The sequence below is a fragment of the Oenanthe melanoleuca genome, chromosome 1A, assembly GCF_029582105.1.
Source record: "Oenanthe melanoleuca isolate GR-GAL-2019-014 chromosome 1A, OMel1.0, whole genome shotgun sequence".
Classification (NCBI taxonomy): Eukaryota; Metazoa; Chordata; class Aves; order Passeriformes; family Muscicapidae; genus Oenanthe; species Oenanthe melanoleuca.
The window spans coordinates 67924703-67946060 of NC_079334.1; the positions used below are offsets into that span (position 1 = coordinate 67924703).

The 21358-nt window shown below is 44.0% G+C and overlaps 1 protein-coding gene across 1 annotated transcript in view; it reads left to right on the top strand.

The window, feature by feature from the left end:
* The window catches only part of EXOC4 (exocyst complex component 4), a 280009-nt gene that overhangs the window by 237046 nt on the left and 21605 nt on the right, over positions 1 to 21358 (top strand). Inside the window, exons 13-15 of the mRNA XM_056482278.1 lie at positions 2639 to 2794; positions 5696 to 5874; positions 18255 to 18387. Of these exons, the coding sequence (XP_056338253.1) occupies positions 2639 to 2794; positions 5696 to 5874; positions 18255 to 18387 (468 nt within the window). The remainder of the gene's footprint in view (positions 1 to 2638; positions 2795 to 5695; positions 5875 to 18254; positions 18388 to 21358) is intronic.

The window sequence follows — 21358 nt, forward strand, 5'->3', positions numbered from 1 at the left end:
CCACCCAGATGAGTCCTTTTAGTCTTAAAAAGAGATGAGCATCACCAAAATGTGGTTCAGAGAGTTTAAAAAGGGATTAAATCCTCTGGAGATGCTCAGCTCTCTCTCTGGAGGCAGCTTCTGGTGATCAGCCTCCTTTGGCTGAACTCAGAAAAATTTGGGGGGAAAAATAGGAAATAACTGGGCCTGGATCACTCAAAATTGTGAAAAAAGACTCCTCAATCCCTGGGAGTGCCCAAGGCCAGGCTGGATGGATTTGGAGCACCCTGGGATGGTGGAAGGGGTTGGATCTTTAAATTCCCTTCCAGCCCAAACCATTCCATGGGTGAGGAAAGCTGGAATTGTGGAAAACTCTGAGCCTGGAAAAGCAAGGACAGCAGGCTGAGTTTGCAGCTTGTTAGAGCATCCCAACATCCTCCCCCAGCACTGACTCCACCAAAAGTTGGGATTTTGAGGGCAGAGGATAATAAGGATCATAATCAGGACACTCCCAAAAATTGGAGTCTGAAGTGCCAAGATAAGGCTGGAAATGATTGGAGAGAGCAAAGAGTGGATGTGGAGAGAGCTGAGCTGAGAGGGGAAATAAAGTAATGGGCTGAAATTGAGGAAAATAAAACACGAGCTCGGTATCAGGAGGTTTTTTATCCAAGAGTTGGATTTGTTCAAGTGTGAAATAGACTCCCAAGGGAAGGAGAGTATTACTGCAGTCATTTCAGTGTGCAGAGGACAAAGCCCTGGCTGATGGATTCCCTGGAACACTTGTCCTGCCTTGGCACAGCAATGCCCAGATATCATCAAATCCCCTTTTTCCATCTCAGATGTCAGAGCTGCTGGTGGAGCTCTTTTATCCCCCTCAGTTTTCACCAGAGTGAAAAAATAAAAGATCTTTCTTTATATATTTTTATCTTTTCCCCTGAATGGAAAAACAGCAGCTCCCTCCCAGCAGCAGAAGCCAAACAGGAATGTTGACACCAAGGTCTTGTGTGGCTGGAAACAAAACTCAGCCTTTGGTGTGTGACAGATTGAATGTGGAACCTGAAGGGAAGGAGAATTTGTTTGTAAGTGCATGTGACAAATCCATTTTCAGGAATCCTGTGCAGTTCCTGAGCTGAGCTTGTTTTCCTGGTGGATGGGGAAAGGGTGGGAAGAGAAATGGGCTGTTCTGTTCAGGATGGAGCAGAGCTGGCTCCTGCTCAGTGCCTTTCTCACTGATTCCCTTTGAACAATGCAAATGTTCAGGGTGTTGCTGTTTTTATTTCTATTTATTCCCCAAATCACCACCTGAGTGCTGCTGACACCTCATCTCTGCCCCAGCACTCCAGCCTGGATCTGGGAGAGTGGCTGGAATGGCTCTGTGTTCATGTCAGGGGGAGCTGGGGGGGTCTCTGTTGGTTCATTCTCTCCATTCCAACCTGGAGCCAGGCTGGGAGAGTTGGGAATGTTCACCTGGAGAGAAGAAAACTCCAGGGAGAGCTTCCAGCACATTGCAGGGAATCCAGGAGAGCTGGAGAGGGACTGGGGACAAGGGATGGAGGGACAGGACACAGGGAATTGGGAAAGGGGAGATTTGGGAATTAGGAATTGCTGGCTGGGCTGGAATTGCCAGAGAATCCCTGGATCCCTGCAATGTCCCAGGAAGGATTGGAGCAGCCTGGGATGTGGGAGGTGTCCCTGCAATGAGCTCTGAGCTCCCTTCCCAGCCAGGGCAGCCCAGGATTCTGGGATTCAGGACACTCAGAATCCATCCAGAGGGATTTTGATGGACAGTGGGGATGGAAAAGAGAGGAAAAGGGAAGGGAGAGCCTTGATGGTTCCCTGAGATTGCAAGGGAAGGCCCTGGATCCATCAATTCCTTGGAGAGGAGATGGATCCAATGTGAGGTTGTGGAGAGCTGGGAATTGGCAGCTGGAGAAGGGAAGGATCCAGGGAGAGCTTCCAGCACATTGCAGGGCCTGGAGGGGCTGCAGGAGAGCTGGAGAGGGACTGGGGACAAGGGATGGAGGGACAGCACACAGGGAATTGGGAAAGGGGAGATTGGGGAATTAGGAATTGCTGGCTGGGCTGGAATTGCCAGAGAATCTCTGGATCCCTGCAATGTCCAGGGTTGGACATTGGGGTTGGATCACCCTGGGACAGTGGGAGGTGTCCCTGCCATGGATGGGGTGGAATGAGAATCTTTCAGGTCCTGGACTGTCTCCTCCAAGTACAGCATCCCATTTGTCTCCTGACATTCCCAGTCATTCCCTGCCCAAAAGATGAAACAGGGAAATTGTTCTCAATTGAAACATGCTGCAATCCCTGACTCAGTTTCCCACACAGGATTTAGCTGGAATCTCCATCAGGACACACCAGTGCAGTGTGTCATCCTCCAGCTGGGTGCCAAATTCTTTTCCAGGCTTGGAGAATTTAGGAAAAAAGTGGTCCTTTTCCCCTTAAAAGTTTTCTCAAATTCAACCAGGAGTTGTGTGTTTGGGGGAATTTCCTACCCTGTCCCCTCCAGGTGAGCTTTGTGTGGAATTCCTTTCCTCACTGCTTTGTGTGATAGAGAATTCACTGAACAACACAGAATTAAAGTAAAAGTGGCCCCCAGAGCAGGATTTGCTCCCCTCTGAGGTGGCTGTTGCTGCTTTCCCTGCAGGAGCATCGTGCAGTCGGATGAGAAGCTGGTGATCAGCGCCTCCTGGGCCAAGGATGATGATATCAGCAGGCTCCTGAAATCCCTGCCCAACTGGAGCAGCATGGCTCAGCCCAAGCAGCTGAGGCCCAAGAGAGAGGAGGAGGAGGATTTTATAAGGTGAAGTAACGTGGGATGCTGTGGGAGGGTTTCAAGGAGGAAAAATTGGGAATAAATTTGTGATGTTTTCGTAGCTGCCGCGTCCCCATGTGTGAGGAAAATCATGGAATCATTTGGGAAATGGGAAAGACTTTGGAGATCATGGAGTCCAACATTCCCAGCCCTGTCCCCAAGTGCCACATCCACAGGGCTTTAAATCCCTTAAATCCTTTAAATCCCTGCAGGGCTGGGGACTCCACCACAGTCCTGAGCAGCTTTTTAGGGGAAGAAATCTTCCCAATATCCAACCTCAGCTTTTCCTGGTGTGGTTTCTGCTCCTCTGTTGTTCAAACCAAGCCATTTGGAGAGTTTTCTTTGTGATCCAAGCCAGGGAAGTGCCTGGGATGGGGGAAGGGAAGGATTGCTTTGCATCCAGGCAGATCCTTGTCCTGCTGCTTGGTGCTGCTCTCATCACCCACCTGATGAAGGGAGCAGCACTTCCTCACTGTACTGGGCAGGAATTCCCAAAATCAGTCCTGTCACAGGAATCTTTAATTTGAGCCACGACCTGGTGGAGTTTCCTCTCCATCCCAACTCCAGGAACTAAAGCAGGAGAGCAAATGAAAAATTCCAATATTTCCAGCAGGAATTCTTTTGGAGACAACTCTGTGTGCCCCAAGCAGGTTGTGAGAGCCTGGAAAGAGGCAGATTCCCTTTCCCTGCCTGCTGGGAATGGCTCAGCTCCTGTGACACATCCCCATCCCTATTCATCACTTCCTTGATTGGCACTTGGCTGTAAAACCGGAGGAGGAGGAGAAGCTGTTGAAAATAACAAGTTTAATTTGCCCAGATTGTCATTTTTCCTCCTTCAGGAATTTTATTCCTTGCAGGGGAAGATGCAGCCTGGAGAGGATGGGATCTGGGGGGGTCACAGAAGGATTTGCAGCTTGGGCAGGGATTTAAAACATCCCCAGTGGAGCAGGGAGCCCTTGAGGTCTCTGTGCTGTCCCTGAGTTGAATTTCATGGATTCTCTCTCACATTTATCCTTCATTTCCTCACCTGGGAAGCTCCTCCAGGCACTTCCTGTGATTCCTGATCCATCAGGGTGGGATAACAAAGCTCCAGTGAGCTCTGCTGGCTGAGTGGAAATTCCTGGCCAGGCAAAGATGGATGGCTGAGCTCAGCCTGATGCTGACAGAGCCAACATTTTCATCCTAATATGCATTTTATTCCATTTATTCCATTCTTCTCCTGGCCATTAACAGAAATATTTTGTGACACTGGATCAGAGGAGCTCCAATGGAAAGCCTTTAGGAAAAGCCTATTAAGTCATCCACACTGAATTTCCTGGGAAAAGCTCCTGTGCTGTGGCTTTGTTCAGCCCAGGCTTTAGGACAAAGATCTTTTCTCAGAATCTGTTTGCACAGAGCATCATCTGTTTAAGCCCCAGTTCCTCCCTGTGCTGTGTGAATGCTCCTGTAGCATTAATTTAAATCATCATAATTGGTCTGGGCCAGATTTAGCCATTGATGGCTGAGAAACTTCCTCCAGGATGGGTGGTGGTTGAATAGATCCCTCCTGAAAGCTTCAAAATAAAATTAATTGCTCATCCAATTTTTTTTGTCATCCTCTTCCCATTTAAGCAGCCTTTTCTCCTAATACAAAGGAACTTGATTTCTTCTCTGCTGCTGCTGCTTCTTTCTCTTGGCACTGCTGATGAATTGGGAATAATTCTGCCTGGACACTGCAGTGGAGAAAGAGGGAAGTGGATGCTGTGGATTCCTGGGAATTGGAGAGCTTGGGAGAGCTCATTTCATTATCATTTAACCTCTGAGATATTTAAAATTTCAATATTTGGTGTTCATGAGCCCTAATTTTTGGCTAGCAGGGCAGGACTGCACATCCCTTCCTGGAAAAGAAGGTTCAAGCCTGATGAAATTTGGGAAAATGTTCATTTTGGACATGGAACTACTCAGCAGCATCCCTTTATGAATATTGGGAAATTAAACAAATCCTGAAAGTTCACCACCAGTTTTTGTCCTGTGGCAGCAAAAGAGATCCATGCACTACTTTCCTTCTCTCCCCAACTTTGTTCAACTAAAAAGAATCAAAAAAAAAAAAAAAAAAAAAAAAAAAAAAAAAAAAAAAAAAAAAAAACCTGCAAAAAAAATTCTCTGTGGCTTTAAAACCTTTTACTTACTAAAAGCATCAGAACTCACTCTAAAATTACTGACTTATTAACTTAAATATCTACTTTATGTGTGAGAGGATTAATATACTCCAACCCATCCACAGCCTTTAATTCCATCCCTGCACTCTGATTTCTCTCTGAAGAATTCAGAGACCCCTGAGTCACTGACTCCAACATCTCCCCCTTAACAGATTTTATTAATCATCTGTCAAATGCATGGAGAAAACACTATGATTAGCACTAAAAAACTCACTGACTCCAACAAATATTGGGTTTTCTAAATAAGTTAAATAAGTAAATAAGTTTCTAATAAGTATCTACTGCCAGCTTGCAAAACCAGACTTTCCAAAAATCAGATTTTTGCAAAATCAGATTTCCTGTGTTTGTTTGATCAATGCTGCCTGTCTATAAAAACCAAACTTCCTGATTCTTGCTGGTTTTATCTACCAAGACCAGATATGAGACTATCTATCAGATCTATCATATCTATCAGATATGAGACTATCACCCAGAGAATTTATGGATGTTTATTTCAACCACCACTGCTTACCTGGCAAAATTATGACAGCAAAAAACCCAAAATTATTGATTACAAGAGACCATTCTATAAAGAGACTGTGGGTGTTCCCCAGCACTTTTGCTCTGTCTGTATAAAATAAAAAAAAATCTAAATTTTGCTGAATATCAATTTTTTTTTTTTTTTTTTTTTTAATCGATTTTTCCATTTCAGGGCTGCTTTTGGCAAAGAATCCGAAGTTCTGATTGGGAATTTGGGAGACAAGCTGATCCCTCAGCAGGAGATCCTGCGGGATGTCAGCGACCTCAAAGCCTTGGCCAACCTGCAGGAGAGCCTGGAGTGGCTGGCAGGGCGCAGCAAGGCAGCTTTCTGCAGCCTCTCAGCATCCCAGAGTGAGTCATTCCCTCGGGAAAACCCCAGCCTGGGGCTCGGCACGGCGAAAAATTTGGGATTTGGGCAGGAATTAGCACCTCTTGTTGCTGCTTTCCTTTGTGGCAGAGGGAAGCAGGAATAGGAGCGGTTCATCTCTTTGTTCCTCTTGGTGGGGTGGGTTCAGGAGCATCATTTCCCAACTTGGAAAAGTTTTCCAGCTCTGGTTTCCCAGCAGGGGCTGCTGGTGGAATTCCCAGAGTTTCACTCACTCCAAAGGAAGTTTCAAAATTCCTGTGTTAGAAATTCCACGGGCAGCTGGAATATTCCAAATGTTAGAAATTCCAGGAGTGACTGGATGGGATTTAATGAGGAATATCCTTCTGGGAGTGTCTCCTGAGACTCAGCAGAGCCTGGAGATGCCAGAGCTGCTCTGGGATCATTTTATTCTCCTGGGATTCAGCTTTCACTCCTTCCCTCAGGATGGGGGTTTTTGTCTGGCCAGACAGGGCTGGGGGTGAGATTTGTGTGGTTTCTGTCCTCTCGGTGCTCAGTGGGACATTCCCCAAAATCTTGGCATGGACTCATCTCTGCTGCTTCCCAGATAAATTTAATTCTTTAATTAAATCTAACACTGCCAATAATTCATGAGGAATCACCCTCAGCTCTGTTGCCATCTCATCCCAGTTCCCAGAAGTTCCCAAAATCTGCTCCATGTCACCCTGTGATTTTGTCTTGGTTTGAGCTCTTCCCCCTGCCCAGGATCCCTGGAATTAAATATTTTGTGTTTTACAAATGCTGAACATCCCCTGCTGTCTCAGGGTGTGCAAGGAGACATCTGAGGAACTGGGAAAAGAAAAACATGGAATGAAAAAATCCACAGAGCTCGAGGGGATGCTGAGACTCAGGGGGATGTGGTGAGGATACAGGGAATTTCTGCAGTTTGGTTTGGGAGCAGCTGAGCTCTCCTGGGAGTTGGGAACTGAAAATCAGCTCAGATTTATATATATATATATATTTTTTTTTTTTTTTTTTTTTTTTTTTTTTCCTGGGAATTTATTTTCTTCTGGAAATTTGCACTTGCAGAATAAAGTCAGAGTGTTTTATGTCCATGAAATCATTGTCCCCTGGCAGCAGAGCCTCTCTGGGTGACTGAAATCCTTCCTGTGGCTTCTAACTCTGCTCTGGAGCAGGACTTTAAACTCCTCACTCAGCTTTCCATGATCCTTTGGATCCAGAAGGATAATTAAGGTCATACAATCTTAAATTAAAACCCAAATTACTCCAGGTAGCTTTAATATTCCTGTAAACCAGATTTTGACTTCTCAATACCTGGGTGACAACACTTGCTCTGTTCTCACTTCAGAGAAGTCTTAAACAAATAACAAAATTAAACAAAAACAGTGGGAAATGCTATCAAAGTTCAGTAGCCAAATATTTATTTAGTTACTAGGAGAGTTCTTGGGGCTGAGGATTTATGTTCTAACAGTCAGAGCTGTTAAAATAAAACATCATTTATAATTTCAGGTCTGGTTGAAACTCAGGTTTTTTAATAAATCAATATTTTCCAGATATTAAAGGGCACAAGCTTGACTTTCAGGCCTCAGTTCCACACAGTGAATAAACATAAAAGCACAAAGTGTAATAATTCACTTGGCAGCATCCTCCTGACAATAAAAATTCATCTTCCTTTGTAAAAACTTCATCCTAAAATGTCTGTACACAAATGCCAGGAGTGTCTGGAGCAAGGGGCTGCCCTGACCTCGTGCTTATAAATGACATTTTCATCCTTTGATTGCTTCTCTTTTCTGCCTGAACAACTTGAGGTTCAGTCCTGGGCATCACCCAAGTGTTCAGTGAGTGACCAGGACCTGAATTTTTGGTGCAATGCCAGAAATTCCCTAATCCCAACAAGCCCATGCTGGTGGCCCTGGGGAAATGCAGCAATTTTCCTTGGATGCAAACTGGGAATTCATCAGCACAGCTCTGAACGTGCAGAAAGAACAAGGTGCAGCTGGGCAGGTCTGATTTTGGGGAACTTTAAAAAGAGGTGTGACCTGCTGGTGGTTTTGGGGTGAGGCTGCCAAAGGGCCTTTCCCAGAGATAAAAATTCAATAATCTTGGGCTGCATGTGCCACAATTATCCCTCATTACACCCAGCCAGGCTGATGGGGAGTTTTATCACTGGGCAGCCTCTGCTCTGTTCATTATTTGGTGTTAGCTTAGCTGATCCAATTCCTCAGAATTGGATTTTGCATTTCCAGAACCAGTCAGATATGACAAAGTCATTCCCTTCTGCTCTTGTCTCTTGACAATATTTATTATTTTTTAATATTTATTTTAATGTTTTTTAATATTATTTATTATTTTTAACAATAACCATTTAAGGATTCAAGTTGCTGGGAGAAAGTGGATTTGCTGAGGAAGTTGAGTCAATTTTAAAGAGGTTTTAGAGGAAAATGGAAATAGGATTTCCCCTCCTCATCTTCTGTGCTTTGCCAGCTGCAGACAGAACACAACCTCATCCTTCTCCTTTTTGGAGCTTCAGCCTCCTGAGATTCCCTGAGTATTTTAGAGAAGGAATTATTACAAGCCATGAAGGAGTTTTTAAATATTTTTAACATTTTTAAGACCATTGCTTGCTGTGTGCAGGGAGGAGGATGAAAGATGAGCTGCTGGTTTCTGGAGTTGGAGTTTCTTTGGCATCTTGTGACTTCAGATTGTTGTGATCACCAGGGAATGACTGACAGGCCTAAACTCTGAGTTTGGAATTGTTTTGTCAAGGAATCAAATTTTTTGGGTGGGAAGGGACCTTAAAGCTCATCCAGTTCCAATCCCATGGGCAGGGACACCTCCCACTGTCCCAGCTGCTCCCAGCCCCAGTGTCCAACCTGGGACATTCCAGGGATTCTCTGGCAATTCCAGCCCAGCCAGCAATTCCTAATTCCCCAATCTCCCCTTTCCCAATTCCCTGGGTCCTGTCCCTCCATCCCTTGTCCCCAGTCCCTCTCCAGCTCTCCTGCAGCCCCTCCAGGCCCTGCAATGTGCTGGAAGCTCTCCCTGGATCCTTCCCTTCTCCAGCTGCCAATTCCCAGCTCTCCACAACCTCACATTGGATCCATCTCCTCTCCAAGGGATTGATGGATCCAGGGCCTTCCCTTGCAATCTCAGGGAACCATCAAGGCTCTCCCTTCCCTTTTCCTCTCTTTTCCATGCCCACTGTCCATCAAAATCCCTCTGGATGGATTCTGAGTGTCCTGAATCCCAGAATCCTGGGCTGCCCTGGCTGGGAAGGGAGCTCAGAGCTCATTGCAGGGACACCTCCCACATCCCAGGCTGCTCCAATCCTTCCTGGGACATTGCAGGGATCCAGGGATTCTCTGGCAATTCCAGCCCAGCCAGCAATTCCTAATTCCCAAATCTCCCCTTTCCCAATTCCCTGTGTCCTGTCCCTCCATCCCTTGTCCCCAGTCCCTCTCCAGCTCTCCTGCAGCCCCTCCAGGCCCTGAGCTCAGCTCAGCTAAACCAGAATTGTCTCTCTCTTCCAGAAGATTCATTGGAATTAAACTTTTTCCATTTTTTGTGTGTCTCCATGGCTGTCACAGCTCAGCAGCTGCTCTTCCCTCACCCCCTTCATGTGGAGAAATCTTTATTTTCTCAGTGGGTGTGTTCACCCTCTCTGTGGCCATCCTGGCTGAGCAATGACAGGATTTGAATACATTTCCAGTTCTACCTGGCAAAACCAGCCTGAGGAGGGACCTCCTGTGCTGTCACTGCCTCATCCACAAAGAGAAAATCTCTTCAGGAACAATTCCTGAGCCCATTCAGCCTCTTCACTGCTTTGTCCCATATCCACTGCAGATACTTTTTATCCTGTTCACCCAAATTCCATATTTTCAGCTTTTCCTCTGCAGATGGGCAGAACTTCTCCCACAGTCCCAGTTTGGGTGAGCTACAACTTCATTCCAAAACAGGAGTAAAAATTGAGGTTAACTTCATTCAAAAACAGGAGTAAAAACTGAGGTTAGCTGCAGCTTCTTCCTAAAGCCCTGCATTTCTCTGCCACTGCCTGCCTTTGCTAATGAGAACACTGAGCTCATCTCATTTTCCAGCCACAAATCTCAAAATGCTTCTCAAAGCTCCCTGAGGGCCATTGGAGCATCAGGACCATCCTGGGCCACTTTTCCTGGGAGGATCATCAGCCTGGGCTGGGATGGGCTCTGAGAGGAGCAGTGATGGCTTGAGATGGACACTGCAGCCCCTTCCTGTCATTTCAAGTCCCTTTTAGGCTCCTCCAGAGTGGATTCAGCACAAATGAAAATCAGGCTCGGTGTGGAGGGGAAATTGCTGCCTTTTATTTTCCATCCAGGCCACCCAGCAGTGCTGAGCTCAGGCAGGGCTTTGTGTTTAACCCCCTAATGAACTGAATTCAGCTCTTCAATGGGCTCTATTTCTCTCGAGCTGCAGCTGATTTTTTTTTTTACTTTTTTTGGTCACTGAACTTGTAGCACATCTTGCTGTATTGATTGCTCATGGAGAATTGATTTTTTTAAAAAGATATATTAATAGAGAACTTTATTTAAAAGCCAGATTAAAGATCATCAACTCAGGCCTGCTCTAGGGCAAGGGAAGGACTTGGTGAATGCTGTGGCTTTGTTATTGCAACAAAAGTAAATTTCTGTCTAAGGCAGAAAAAGCTGCACATTTCCACCCAATGCAAACCATCTGCCATTAAATTAACAAGGTAAATCTTGAATGATTTGATTATCTGGTGAATATCTGCTGCTTCAATATGACTTGATCTAAATGACAGCTTTTTATTTAAGCTCCATAAATGACCTTATTTCCCAATATTTCTTCTTTCCCACTGCCTGAGCAGTTGGGGCTCTTCTGGAAGAGCACAGATCCTGGCCAGCTGCCCTGAACCTCCTTTGTGTGCCCAAGGATGGACCTGGGTGCAGGAATTAAATTATTTGTTGAGTGGGAGCTGCTGGTGATGGACAAAGTCACTCAGATCTTGCTGGTTCTGAGGAGAAGCAGAGAAAAAAGGGAAAAGCTCTTTTTGGACATTTTATCTGCTTGGCCATGGCTCATGTGCAGAGCTCTTTTTGCCCATCCCACAGCTCAAGATTATTCCCAGTGCTCTCCACGGGCTGCTCCAAACCCTGGCACATCCACAGTGAGTTTGGGCTGTTCAATGAAGGAATGAGGTCCCTGCCTGTTCTCCTGGGATTCCCAGGTGGGAATGACCTCCAGCAAGGACAGGGAGCTCTGCCACCCTCACCCAGAGTGAAATCCAGACCAGACCAGGGGTGAGCAGCTGCTAATTAATCATCATTTATAGCTTGGATAGAGCTACAACTGCACTTGGACTTTGGAAAGCTGCTGCAAATTCCAGGGAGAGCTTCCAACATATTCCAGGGGCTGCAGGAGAGCTGGAGAGGGACTGGGGACAAGGGATGGAGGGACAGGACACAGGGAATTGGGAAAGGGGAGATTTGGGAATTAGGAATTCCTGGCTGGGCTGGAACTGCCAGAGAATCCCTGGAATGTCCCAGGATGGACACTGGGGCTGGGATCACCTCTAACAGTGAAAGGTGTCCCTGCCCATGGGATTGGAACTGGATGAGCTTTAAGGTCCCTTCCCACCCAAATAATTTAATTCAAGGGCTGAGCAGAGAAATTCAGGCAGAGAACAAGAGCCCAGCTGGGTCTCCCTTGGCTGAGTTGACTTCTGGAGGACTAAAACCATGGAAAAATTCAGATAGCAAAGTGTTAAAACACCTTCAAGACCAGCAGGGAGCTGCTGACTTCATGGAGATAAAACACCTGGTTTGATTTCACTGAGCACGAGGAGATTATTTTGGTTTATTTCAGAGTTTTGGCAGGAAAATTTAATACTTTAAAAATGGCTCTGCTTTGCTGGCACTCAGGGATTGAAACCACACAGTCACCAGCCACCTAAAAATCCTGTTTTCCATCAAAAATTATTTTCTTGGTGCCTTTTTTTTCCCTCTGGAATGTCTGCAGTGAAGCTTTTCTCATGGATTGTATCCTTCCCATCAAATATTTAACGGGATGAGGAAATCACTTTTTTCCCTGCCCTGGCTGCTCATTTGTGGGGTTGTTGTGGGTTCAGCAATGGGAAATTCCTCCCACCCACCAGCCCTAAACCAGGGGATTGTCATGTAAATAATCCCTAATTAACAAAACTTCCAACCCCTTTTTTCCAGGAATTTTTTTTGTTTTGTTTTGTTTTGTTTTGTGGGGTGTGTTGTTTTTTTTTGTTTTTTGTTTTGTTTTGTTTTGTTTTTGTTTTTGTTTTGTTTTGGTTTGGTTTTTTATGGGAATGGTTCCAAGGAACCTGCTGGCCACTCCACTCAGTTCATCCCATTAAAATCCCTTTTTTCCTCTTCTGGAGAAAATGATTCCCTCACCAGCACTTCAATTCCCCTGGGATTTGGGGGAATGACTCCTAAATAATCAGGAATTTTGGAGAAATCAGGCTGAGTCTGATCATTCTGCTGCTTGTCCCTTTTCCTTTCCCGTTCTTCATCCCAAATTTAAAAACTCTTCATCGTTCCCATGGATGTTCCTATTCCCACCTTCCTCTGGATTCCCCTGGACAAAACTCCTTCATTTTTTTTTATCTTCCAGATTTCTGGGCAGCTCTTCTTGCTTTGCAAACCAATCTGTTAAAAACAAACAAAAAACTCTAAAAAACCACTTTTATTATAATTATCAAAAAAATGATTGCTAAGGATCTTTTTAACTGGATTTATTTTCGTTGTGCTTTTACTCCTGGGCATCAAAACATTGATTAACTTCATGAATTTTATTCTTTTTTCTTCCACTCAGTCCAACAGAGTGGGAGATTTCAGGGTTTTTTTTGCAAATCCATCCCTCTCAGGCCCAGAGAAATCTGAGGAAAAGGGGAGTGAGTTTTTGGTTTTCTGTAAATTGATGAAAATGTCTCCATTTTTCCCTGATTTTAAGGAAAATTTGGTGAAAATTTTGGTGAAGCACATCAGGAAACATCAAACAGGCAAAAAAAAAAAAAAAAAAAAAATCCTGCCCAGAACTCAGCAGAAGCTGAAAAGACTTTTTAAAAATCAAGTCACTTCTGAGATAATGGAATTAATAATAATTCTGAGAAGGGCAAAAGTTATCAAATCAGAATAAATATAAATATATATTAAATATATTAATTTATATATTAAATATATATAGAATATATATTATATATAATTATATTTAATCTATATATTAAATATAAATCAGAAATGACTGAAAACAGAAAAAAATAACACAGAGGAATTTGAGGAGCAGTGGAACAGCAAATCCTGGACTTTTTTAGTGAAATCAATTCTTTTCCTAATCCTGTGTTAGAATCCTGCTCTTAATTCTCCCTGCACAATTTTGCTTCCTTCAGTGAAAAAAAAAAAAAAAAAAAAAAAAAAAAAACAAAACAGTTTTTTAGTGAAAAAAACCTGATATTTAGAGTTTTTTTTTAAATGAACCGATTTTTTTTGGGTGGTTTTCAAGCCTTTTCCAGATTGCTTAAAGAAAAATGTGGCTCAACCAAAACCTTCCAGGGGTTTGTAGGATGGAGCTCAAACCTCCCCACATCTATTTTTTATTTAATGTATTTATTTTATTATTTTATTTATTCTATTCTTCCCCCCTCAATAATCCATTTTGGTTTTTTGTTTTTTGTTGGGTTTTTTGTTGTTGTTGTTCGTTTGTTTGGGTTTTTTGTTGGTTTTTTTTGTTTTGTTTTGTTTTGGGTTTTTTTGGGTTTTGTTTTGTTTTGTTTTTTGGGTGTTTTTTTGTTTGGGTTTTTTTTTTTTTTTTGCGGTTTTTTGTTTGTTTGTTTGTTTTTTGGCGGTCTTTTTGTTTTGTATTTTGGGGGTTTTTTGTTGTTTTTTTGGGTTTCTTGGGTTTTTTTGTTTCTTTTTTTTTTTGTTTTTGGGGTTTTTCTTGGGTTTTTTTTTTGTTTGTTTGGCTTTTTTTTTTTTTTTGTGCGGGGTGGTTTTTTTGGGTTGGTTTTTTTGTTTTGTTTTTGTTTTTTGTTTGCGGGTTGTTTTTTTTGTTTGTTTGTTTGTTTGTTTGTTTGTTTTGTTGCAGGTTTTTTTTTCCCAAGGCTGCATCTTTGCAGAAAACAAAAACAAAAAAACTTTTTAGAGGAGTTACAGCCTTTAGAAAAGCGCTAATTTCCCGGGGAAATCCATGCCCGGCAGCGCTAAGGACACAATTCATTACGAGCCGAGTGTACACACGCCGTAAAAAAAACATTAATAAAAAAACATTAATTCCCCAAATGAAAAACTAATCGAGTGTTCAGCTGCTCTTTATCACAGTGACAGTCCGGGCTCTGCTCATCTGCAGCGTTTACCCAGCTGGGGCTGCAGCTTTCCCACCTCCCTGAAAGGTTGGGATGGGTTTTTTTTGTTTGTTTGTTTTTTGGTTTTTTTTTTTAAACTTGGGTTTTAAATAAACAAAAACCCTGGGAGGAGTTTCTCAGAGCCCACATTTCATTTTTGTCTTCTTGCTCTCAATTAATGGCTTTAAAGTTCCCTTCCAAAATTCTTGGTTCCATTCTATGATCCTGGAAGTCTTGGGAGAAATCATTCCTTTGAGGATTTTATTTCCCCACCACCCTAAAAGGTTGGGATTCTTTTTCCAGCTTTGTCCCTTCTCCTGCACTTGAATTTTAAATAAACAAAAACCCTGGGAGGAATTTCTCAGAGCCCACATTTCATTTTTGTCTTCTTGCTCTCAATTAATGGCCTTAAAGTTCCCTTCCAAAATTCTTGGTTCCATTCTATGATCTTGGAAGTCTTGGGAGAAATCATTCCTTTGAGGATTTTATTTCCCCACCACTCTGAAAGGTTGGGATGGTTTTTCCAGCTTTGTCCCTTCTCCTGCACTTGGATTTTAAATAAACAAAAACCCTGAGAGGAATTTCTCAGTGTCAACATTTCATTTTTGTCTTCTTGCTCTCAATTAATGGCTTTAAAGTTCCCTTCCAAAATTCTTGGTTCCATTCTATGATCCTGGAAGTCTTGGGAGAAATCATTCCTTTGGGTGTTTTATTTCCCCACCACCCTAAAAGGTTGGGATGCTTTTTTCCAGCTTTGTCCCTTCTCCTGCACTTGAATTTTAAACAAACAAAAACCCTGGGAGGAATTTCTCAGAGCCCACATTTCATTTTTGTCTTCTTGCTCTCAATTAATGGCTTTAAAGTTCCCTTCCAAAATTCTTGGTTCCATTCTATGATCCTGGAAGTTTTGGGAGAAATCATTCCTTTGAGGATTTTATTTCCCCACCACCCTGAAAGGTTGAGATGCTTTTTCCAGCTTTGTCCCTTCTCCTGCACTTGGATTTTAAATAAACAAAAATCCTGGGAGGAATTTCTCAGAGCCCGCATTTCATTTTTGTCTTCTTGCTCTCAATTAATGGCCTTTAAAGTTCCCTTCCAAAGTTCTTGGTTCCATTCTATGATCCTGGAAGTCTTGGGAGAAATCATTCCTTTGAGGGTTTTATTTCCTTACCACCCTAAAAGGTTGGGATGCTTTTTTTGTTTTGTTTGTTTTTTGTTTTTTTTTTTTTAAACTTGGGTTTTAAATAAACAAAAACCCTGGGAGGAATTTCTCAGAGCCCACATTTCATTTTTGTCTTCTTGCTCTCAATTAATGGCTTTAAAGTTCCCTTCCAAAATTCTTGGTTCCATTCCATGATCTTGGAAGTTTTGGGAGAAATCATTCCTTTGGGTGTTTTATTTCCCCACCACCCTAAAAGGTTGGGATGGTTTTTCCAGCTTTGTCCCTTCTCCTGCACTTGGGTTTTAAACACACAAAAACCCTGGGAGGAATTTCTCAGTGCCAACATTTCATTTTTGTCTTCTTGCTCTCATTTTTCTCATTTTTTTATTTTTTTTCCTTACAGTTCTTCTCTGTGTCCCCATCAGAACCTCATTAGTGGAAATTATATTAATGAGCAGCTCTCCCTGAGCTCCTTTCCTCTTCCCTTCTCTTTGTCCCACAAGTGTGACCTTGTCCCTTTGGCACCACTGAGTGCCATTGATCCCAGAAAAAGGTGAATTCCCAGTAAAATGCTGGGAATTCAGGCAGCTGACATCCCAAATCCAGGTGTGAGGTGCCAGGTTGAAATTTGGACTGATGGCTTTAAAGTTCCCTCCCAAAATTCTTGGTTCCATTCCATGATCCTGGAAGTCTTGGGAGAAATCATTCCTTTGAGGGTTCCCCATTTTTCCAGCATCCCAGATTTTTTTTCCCCATTTTTCCAGCATTCCAGATTTTTTTCCCCCATTTTTCCAGCATTTCAGCAGAGATCCCTCCCTTTTTCAGAGCCTTTGCCCAAAGAGCTGCCCAACTTCACAGCCAGCCCCAAATGGCATTTTTTTACTCAAAGCTCTTTAATAATTTAGGCTCTGATTATTTTTTGCTGCTCCAGCTCATTTGTTTGCTTCGTGCTGCCAAGGATGATGGAGTAAAACTTCCTGGAGTGAGACTTAAAGGAATGGGATTTTCTCTTCTGGATGCCCAGAGAAGAAAAGAAAATTGATGAGCTCTGAAATGCTTCCTTTGAGCTCCAAAAGCAAAAAAACACACAGGAGAAATTCAGATTTATCCCTCCCAAAAAAACCCCACCTGGGGAACACCCAGAGGGATTTCAGGAAGAGGGAATCCTCCATTCCCACCCACCCCAGCTGCACTGTCCCCTCATTTCCCTCTTTATTCCTCTTCCCCTCTCCAGGCCAGTTCATTATTTCCAGCAGTATTTGCCAGGTTGGGAATTTCTCAGGTTTTTTTGGTTCAAAAAATTACTTCATGAATTTTGCTGTGAAATCAGGATTTGCTGAGAGTAATTCATTCATGGGGTTAATTCATGGAGTTAATTCCTTGTTCATTCAACTCTGCTTGTTTTTCACCAAAAAAAAAAATAAAAATTTGGGGTTTTTATCTCCTCACTTTGCTTTTTTTTTAATCTGTGTGTTTGATTTGAGGCTGATTATGTTTAGCTCCTCTCTTTCCTTAAATCAGCATCACTCAAAATGGGAACTGGTTGGCAGCAGCTCCTTGGGAATGCACAGATCCTTCCTGGGCAGGGTTGTGTTGGATCTGGGAAGGGTCTGGAGCAGCTGAGGGAGCTGGAAAAGGGGCTCAGCCTGGAGAAAATGATTCCATGATTCAACAAAGAGATGGAGAACTCCATCAGGGAGAGAATAATGGTGCCATGGAAAGCAGCAAATATAAAACATCAGTGAAAAAGGCTCAAAAAATTCAATCCCAAATTTTAGTTCCCTGTTACAGAAGTGCTTTGAAGGAGGCAGCAAGGGTGGAAATCTTTATAGGGCACAGGAATCTCTGCTTGAGGCCATGGGACCCAGGGATTGTGGGACCTGGAGATCCAGGAGATCCATTATTTAATTATTTAATTAACTGATTGTTTAATTGTTTAATTATTTAATTATTTAATTCAAGTGTTTCAGGGCTGCCTGATTGCTGATTGCAAACAATACATGAGCAGCTCATGGGTGTTGTCTGTGGTTTAAATTCTTTTTACTGCCCCAAGGGATGACGTTCTGGAATCAGACCTGCACTCTGGGCTGGGATAAAATCCCAGAAGGATTTTCAAGGAGATCTCAGAGGGAAGGAGGTGATCCATGAGCAGCTCATGGGGGATTATCTGTGGTTTGAATTCTTTTTACTGCCCCAAGAGATGAAGTTCTGGAGTTGGAGCTGCACTCATGGCTGGGATAAAATCCCAGGAACTTTTTCAAGATCTCAGAGGGAAGGAAACAATCCACAAGCAGCTCATGGGTGCTGTCTGTGGTTTAAATTCTTTTTACTGCTCCCAGGGATGAAGTTCTGGAGTCAGACCTGCACTCTGGGCTGGGATAAAATCCCAGAAGGTTTTTCAAGATCTCAGTGGGAAGGAAACAATCCATGAGCAGTTCATGGCTCTTTAAATCATGGCCTGTGGTTTAAATTCTTTTTACTCTCCAAGAGCTGTGGTTAAGGAACAAAACCAAGGGAAGGCTCCTCTGAAGGGATGGGGACTGAGGTTCATTGTGGTGACCAAAAGGATCCTCTCACCTGTGGGTGCTGTGCCTTGGCTCCCAGCAGAGCAGGATAAACACTCCTGGACTCTGCAGCCACAGGAATTCTCACCCCAGAGCAATCCCTGCCCAGGAAAATGTGTCCTGGTGGTTGATGAAACCCCTCAGATCCACCTGGGAGTCACATCCACTGCAGGAGCACTTTGCTCCTTGATCCCCTCCTGAGTTGGAACATGGAACACCCAGATGGGATGGGAGCACACAGGAGGCTGTGGATGGGATGGAGAATTCCCAAATTTAACTCTTCTCTCTTTCCAGCCATGTCCCCAGGCCAGGACAGCCTGGAGCACCTCCCTGCATCCGAGCAGATCCTGCAGAGCCTCAGTGAGCTGGCCAGGTCCTTCCAGGAGATGGCTGATCGCTGCCTGCTGGTGCTGCACTTGGAAGTCAGGTAAAAACCTGGAATTTGGGGGTGCTGGGGGATCTTGGGGGGCTGCAGGTGAAGATCATGTCCAGAGGAGATAAATAAACTTGTCCATGACAGCAGCAAAGGTTAGTCCAGAAATGCCAGATCACCAAGTCATTGGGATGGAGGCAGGAGACCAAAAGTGGAATTTCCTAGGGAGGTTTGTATCTTAACTAAAAGAGAATTTAGGAAGAAATTCCTTCATGTGGGTGTGGTCAGGTCCTAGCAGGGGCTGCCCAGAGCAGCTGTGGCTGCCCCAGGATCCCTGGAATGTCCAAGGTTGGATGGATTTGGGTCACCCTGGGACAGTGGGAGTGTCCCTGCCATGGGACATGCCATCACCACTGGGTGATCTTGCAGATCCCTCCAACCCAACCCACTCTGTGATTCCATGATTATGGTTCAGAGACCAGGAAAAACATGATTTTCACAAACTTTGTCCTTCCAAAACAACACAATAGTGTTTTCATGGTCTAACAGGTGTTTCCACAGTTTTTTTGGTGGTTTTTTTTTTTTTTTTTAATTGCAAATAGAAGCTTCTCCTCCTGCTTTTTCAAATAGTAACAGGACCTGGGGAACCAGCTGGATTTTTTTTTTTTTTTCAAGGGCTGGATAATTTCATGAAGTCTCTGCCTTCACATGCAAAGATGAAAGGCAGCAAATCCCTTTCTTCAGGCTGCCAGCTGCCCACTGCAGGGCTGGGAAGATGTTTTTCCCCTGGAGAACTGTTCTGGCCAGGTGTATTTTCATTGCTTCCCTTTGCTCTGAGGCATCAAACAGAAGTGGAATGTCAGGGATTTGATGGATCCTCAGTTTGTTCTGTGGTGACACATCCCAAGCCACGTTGTGTCCCTGTGTGCTCTGACAAAAAAAAAAAAAAAAAAAAATCCACATTAATTCTTGTCAGCATTCCTTCATCCTGCCATCCATCACCTGCTGGGCTGGGAAGGATTTGAGGAAAAAATGGTAGAATTATGGAAATGGAGCAGTTTTCCAGCTGGTCTGAGGTAACCTGGACCTGTGGGATGGGTTTTTGTCACACTTGGGTTAAGCAAACATCCCTAGAATGGAATTCAGGGATAAATTCTGCTGTGATTTAGAGCAGAGCATTGCCCAACTCCTCCAGTGCTTCCAGCAGGAGCTGAGTTTGGAGCTGTGAATTCACCAAACCACCTCACCCTGTGCAGAGGGTGCAAGGGACTGAGGAGGGATGCTGACACCAGGAAAGCCCCAGAGGGGTGGGAGCTTCCCTGGATCCCTCACTCTGCATTTCCAGGGACAGAGAACAGTCCCAGGGCCTGTTCCTGGCAGGATTCTCTGTTCCTACACCCATTCCCTGGATCTGTGCCATTCCCAAGGTGCACAGTGAGAACCCATCCACACAATCCCTGTGGTTTGACAGACACTCAGAGCACATCTGGGAAGAGCCTGGGAATTTATCCCACCTCTGGCTGCTGCAGGAGGAGACACCAAAAGAGAATTTGGGAACTGTCTCCTTGAATTCTCCAGGAATCTTGGGAATTTGGCATAATTATGCCCTGACTTTCTCCTGCCTCAGAGCCCTGCAGATGCAGGTTGGTGTTTTCCTCTCCTGAGGTCACTGAGATCCTGCTCCTTGGATTTGGATCTGCTTCCTTAATTTGGCACAATCCTACAATCCTGGAAAGATTTGGGTTGGAAAAGACCCAGGGACAATTTCACTATCCCAGGTTTCTCCAATCCCTGTCCTGGAATGAAAACAGCTTTTGTTGGAATAACCATGAAATGTCTGTTACAGGATTTCCATATTTTAAAGCATTATATAAAATTATATATAAGATATTTTTATTCTGGGTATTACCCTAAACTGGACTTGCTTGTGATGGCCACCTGAGGGGTGTTTTCCGGGGAATATGGAAGCCAGGACATCTCTGTCACAGCTCTGGGCCACTCTGGTGTGAACTTTCTGTCCCCATGTGCTGACCCTGAGTTATGCCCCAAATTCTCAGGGATTCTCCTCTCAGGGATTTGTTCCCCTGGCAGGTGAATTTCAGAATCATGGAATCGTTTAGGTTGGGAAAAAACCTTTAAGATCATGAGGTCCAACCATTCCCAGCTCTGCCAAGGCCACCACTGGTCATGTCCCCAAGTGCCACCTCCCCAGGGCTTTAAATCCCTGCAGGGATGGAGACTCCACCCCTGGCAGCCTGGGCAGGGCTGGACAACCCTTCCCATGGAGGAATTTTCCCTAAAATCCACCCTAAACCTCTCCAGCCCAGCCCTGTTCCCACTGGGTGGTTACAAAAGCAGAAGGAGCTCTGCTGGGGAGTTTTCTGGGCACAGCACTTTCCTCTCTGCCTTGGAGAGAAACAACTTAATTACATCTTTTTTGCAGAGTCCTAAGGGGGATAAACTGCATGGAATTTCTGATTCCATGGGGGGATGAGGGTTGGGCACATTGGGATTTAATTGCCTGAAATTTCTCCTTCCATTGGGATTTAACTGCATGGAATTTCTCCTTTCATTGGGATTTAAATGTATGAGATTTCTCCTTCAATTGGGGTTTAACTGCATGGAATTTCTCTTTCCATTGGGATTTAACTGCATGGAATTTCTCTTTCCATTGGGATTTAACTGCATGGGATTTCTCCTCCCATTGGGATTTAATTGCATGGGATTTCTCTTTCCATTGGGATTTAACTGAATGGGATTTCTGCTTCCATTGGGATTTAATTGCATGGAATTTCTCCTTCCATTGGGATTTAATTGCATGGAATTTCTCCTTCAATTAGGTTTTAACTGCATGGGATTTCTCTTTGCATTGGGATTTAACTGCATGGAATTTCTCCTTCCACGGGGGAATGATGGTTGAGGATGTTGGTGAACAGAAAAGAGTTGCCATAGTGTGAGATGTTTGGGAATAGGCACAATCTTGGGATTTTAATGATCATTCCTGCTGGTCCTGCCAGTTGTGAGG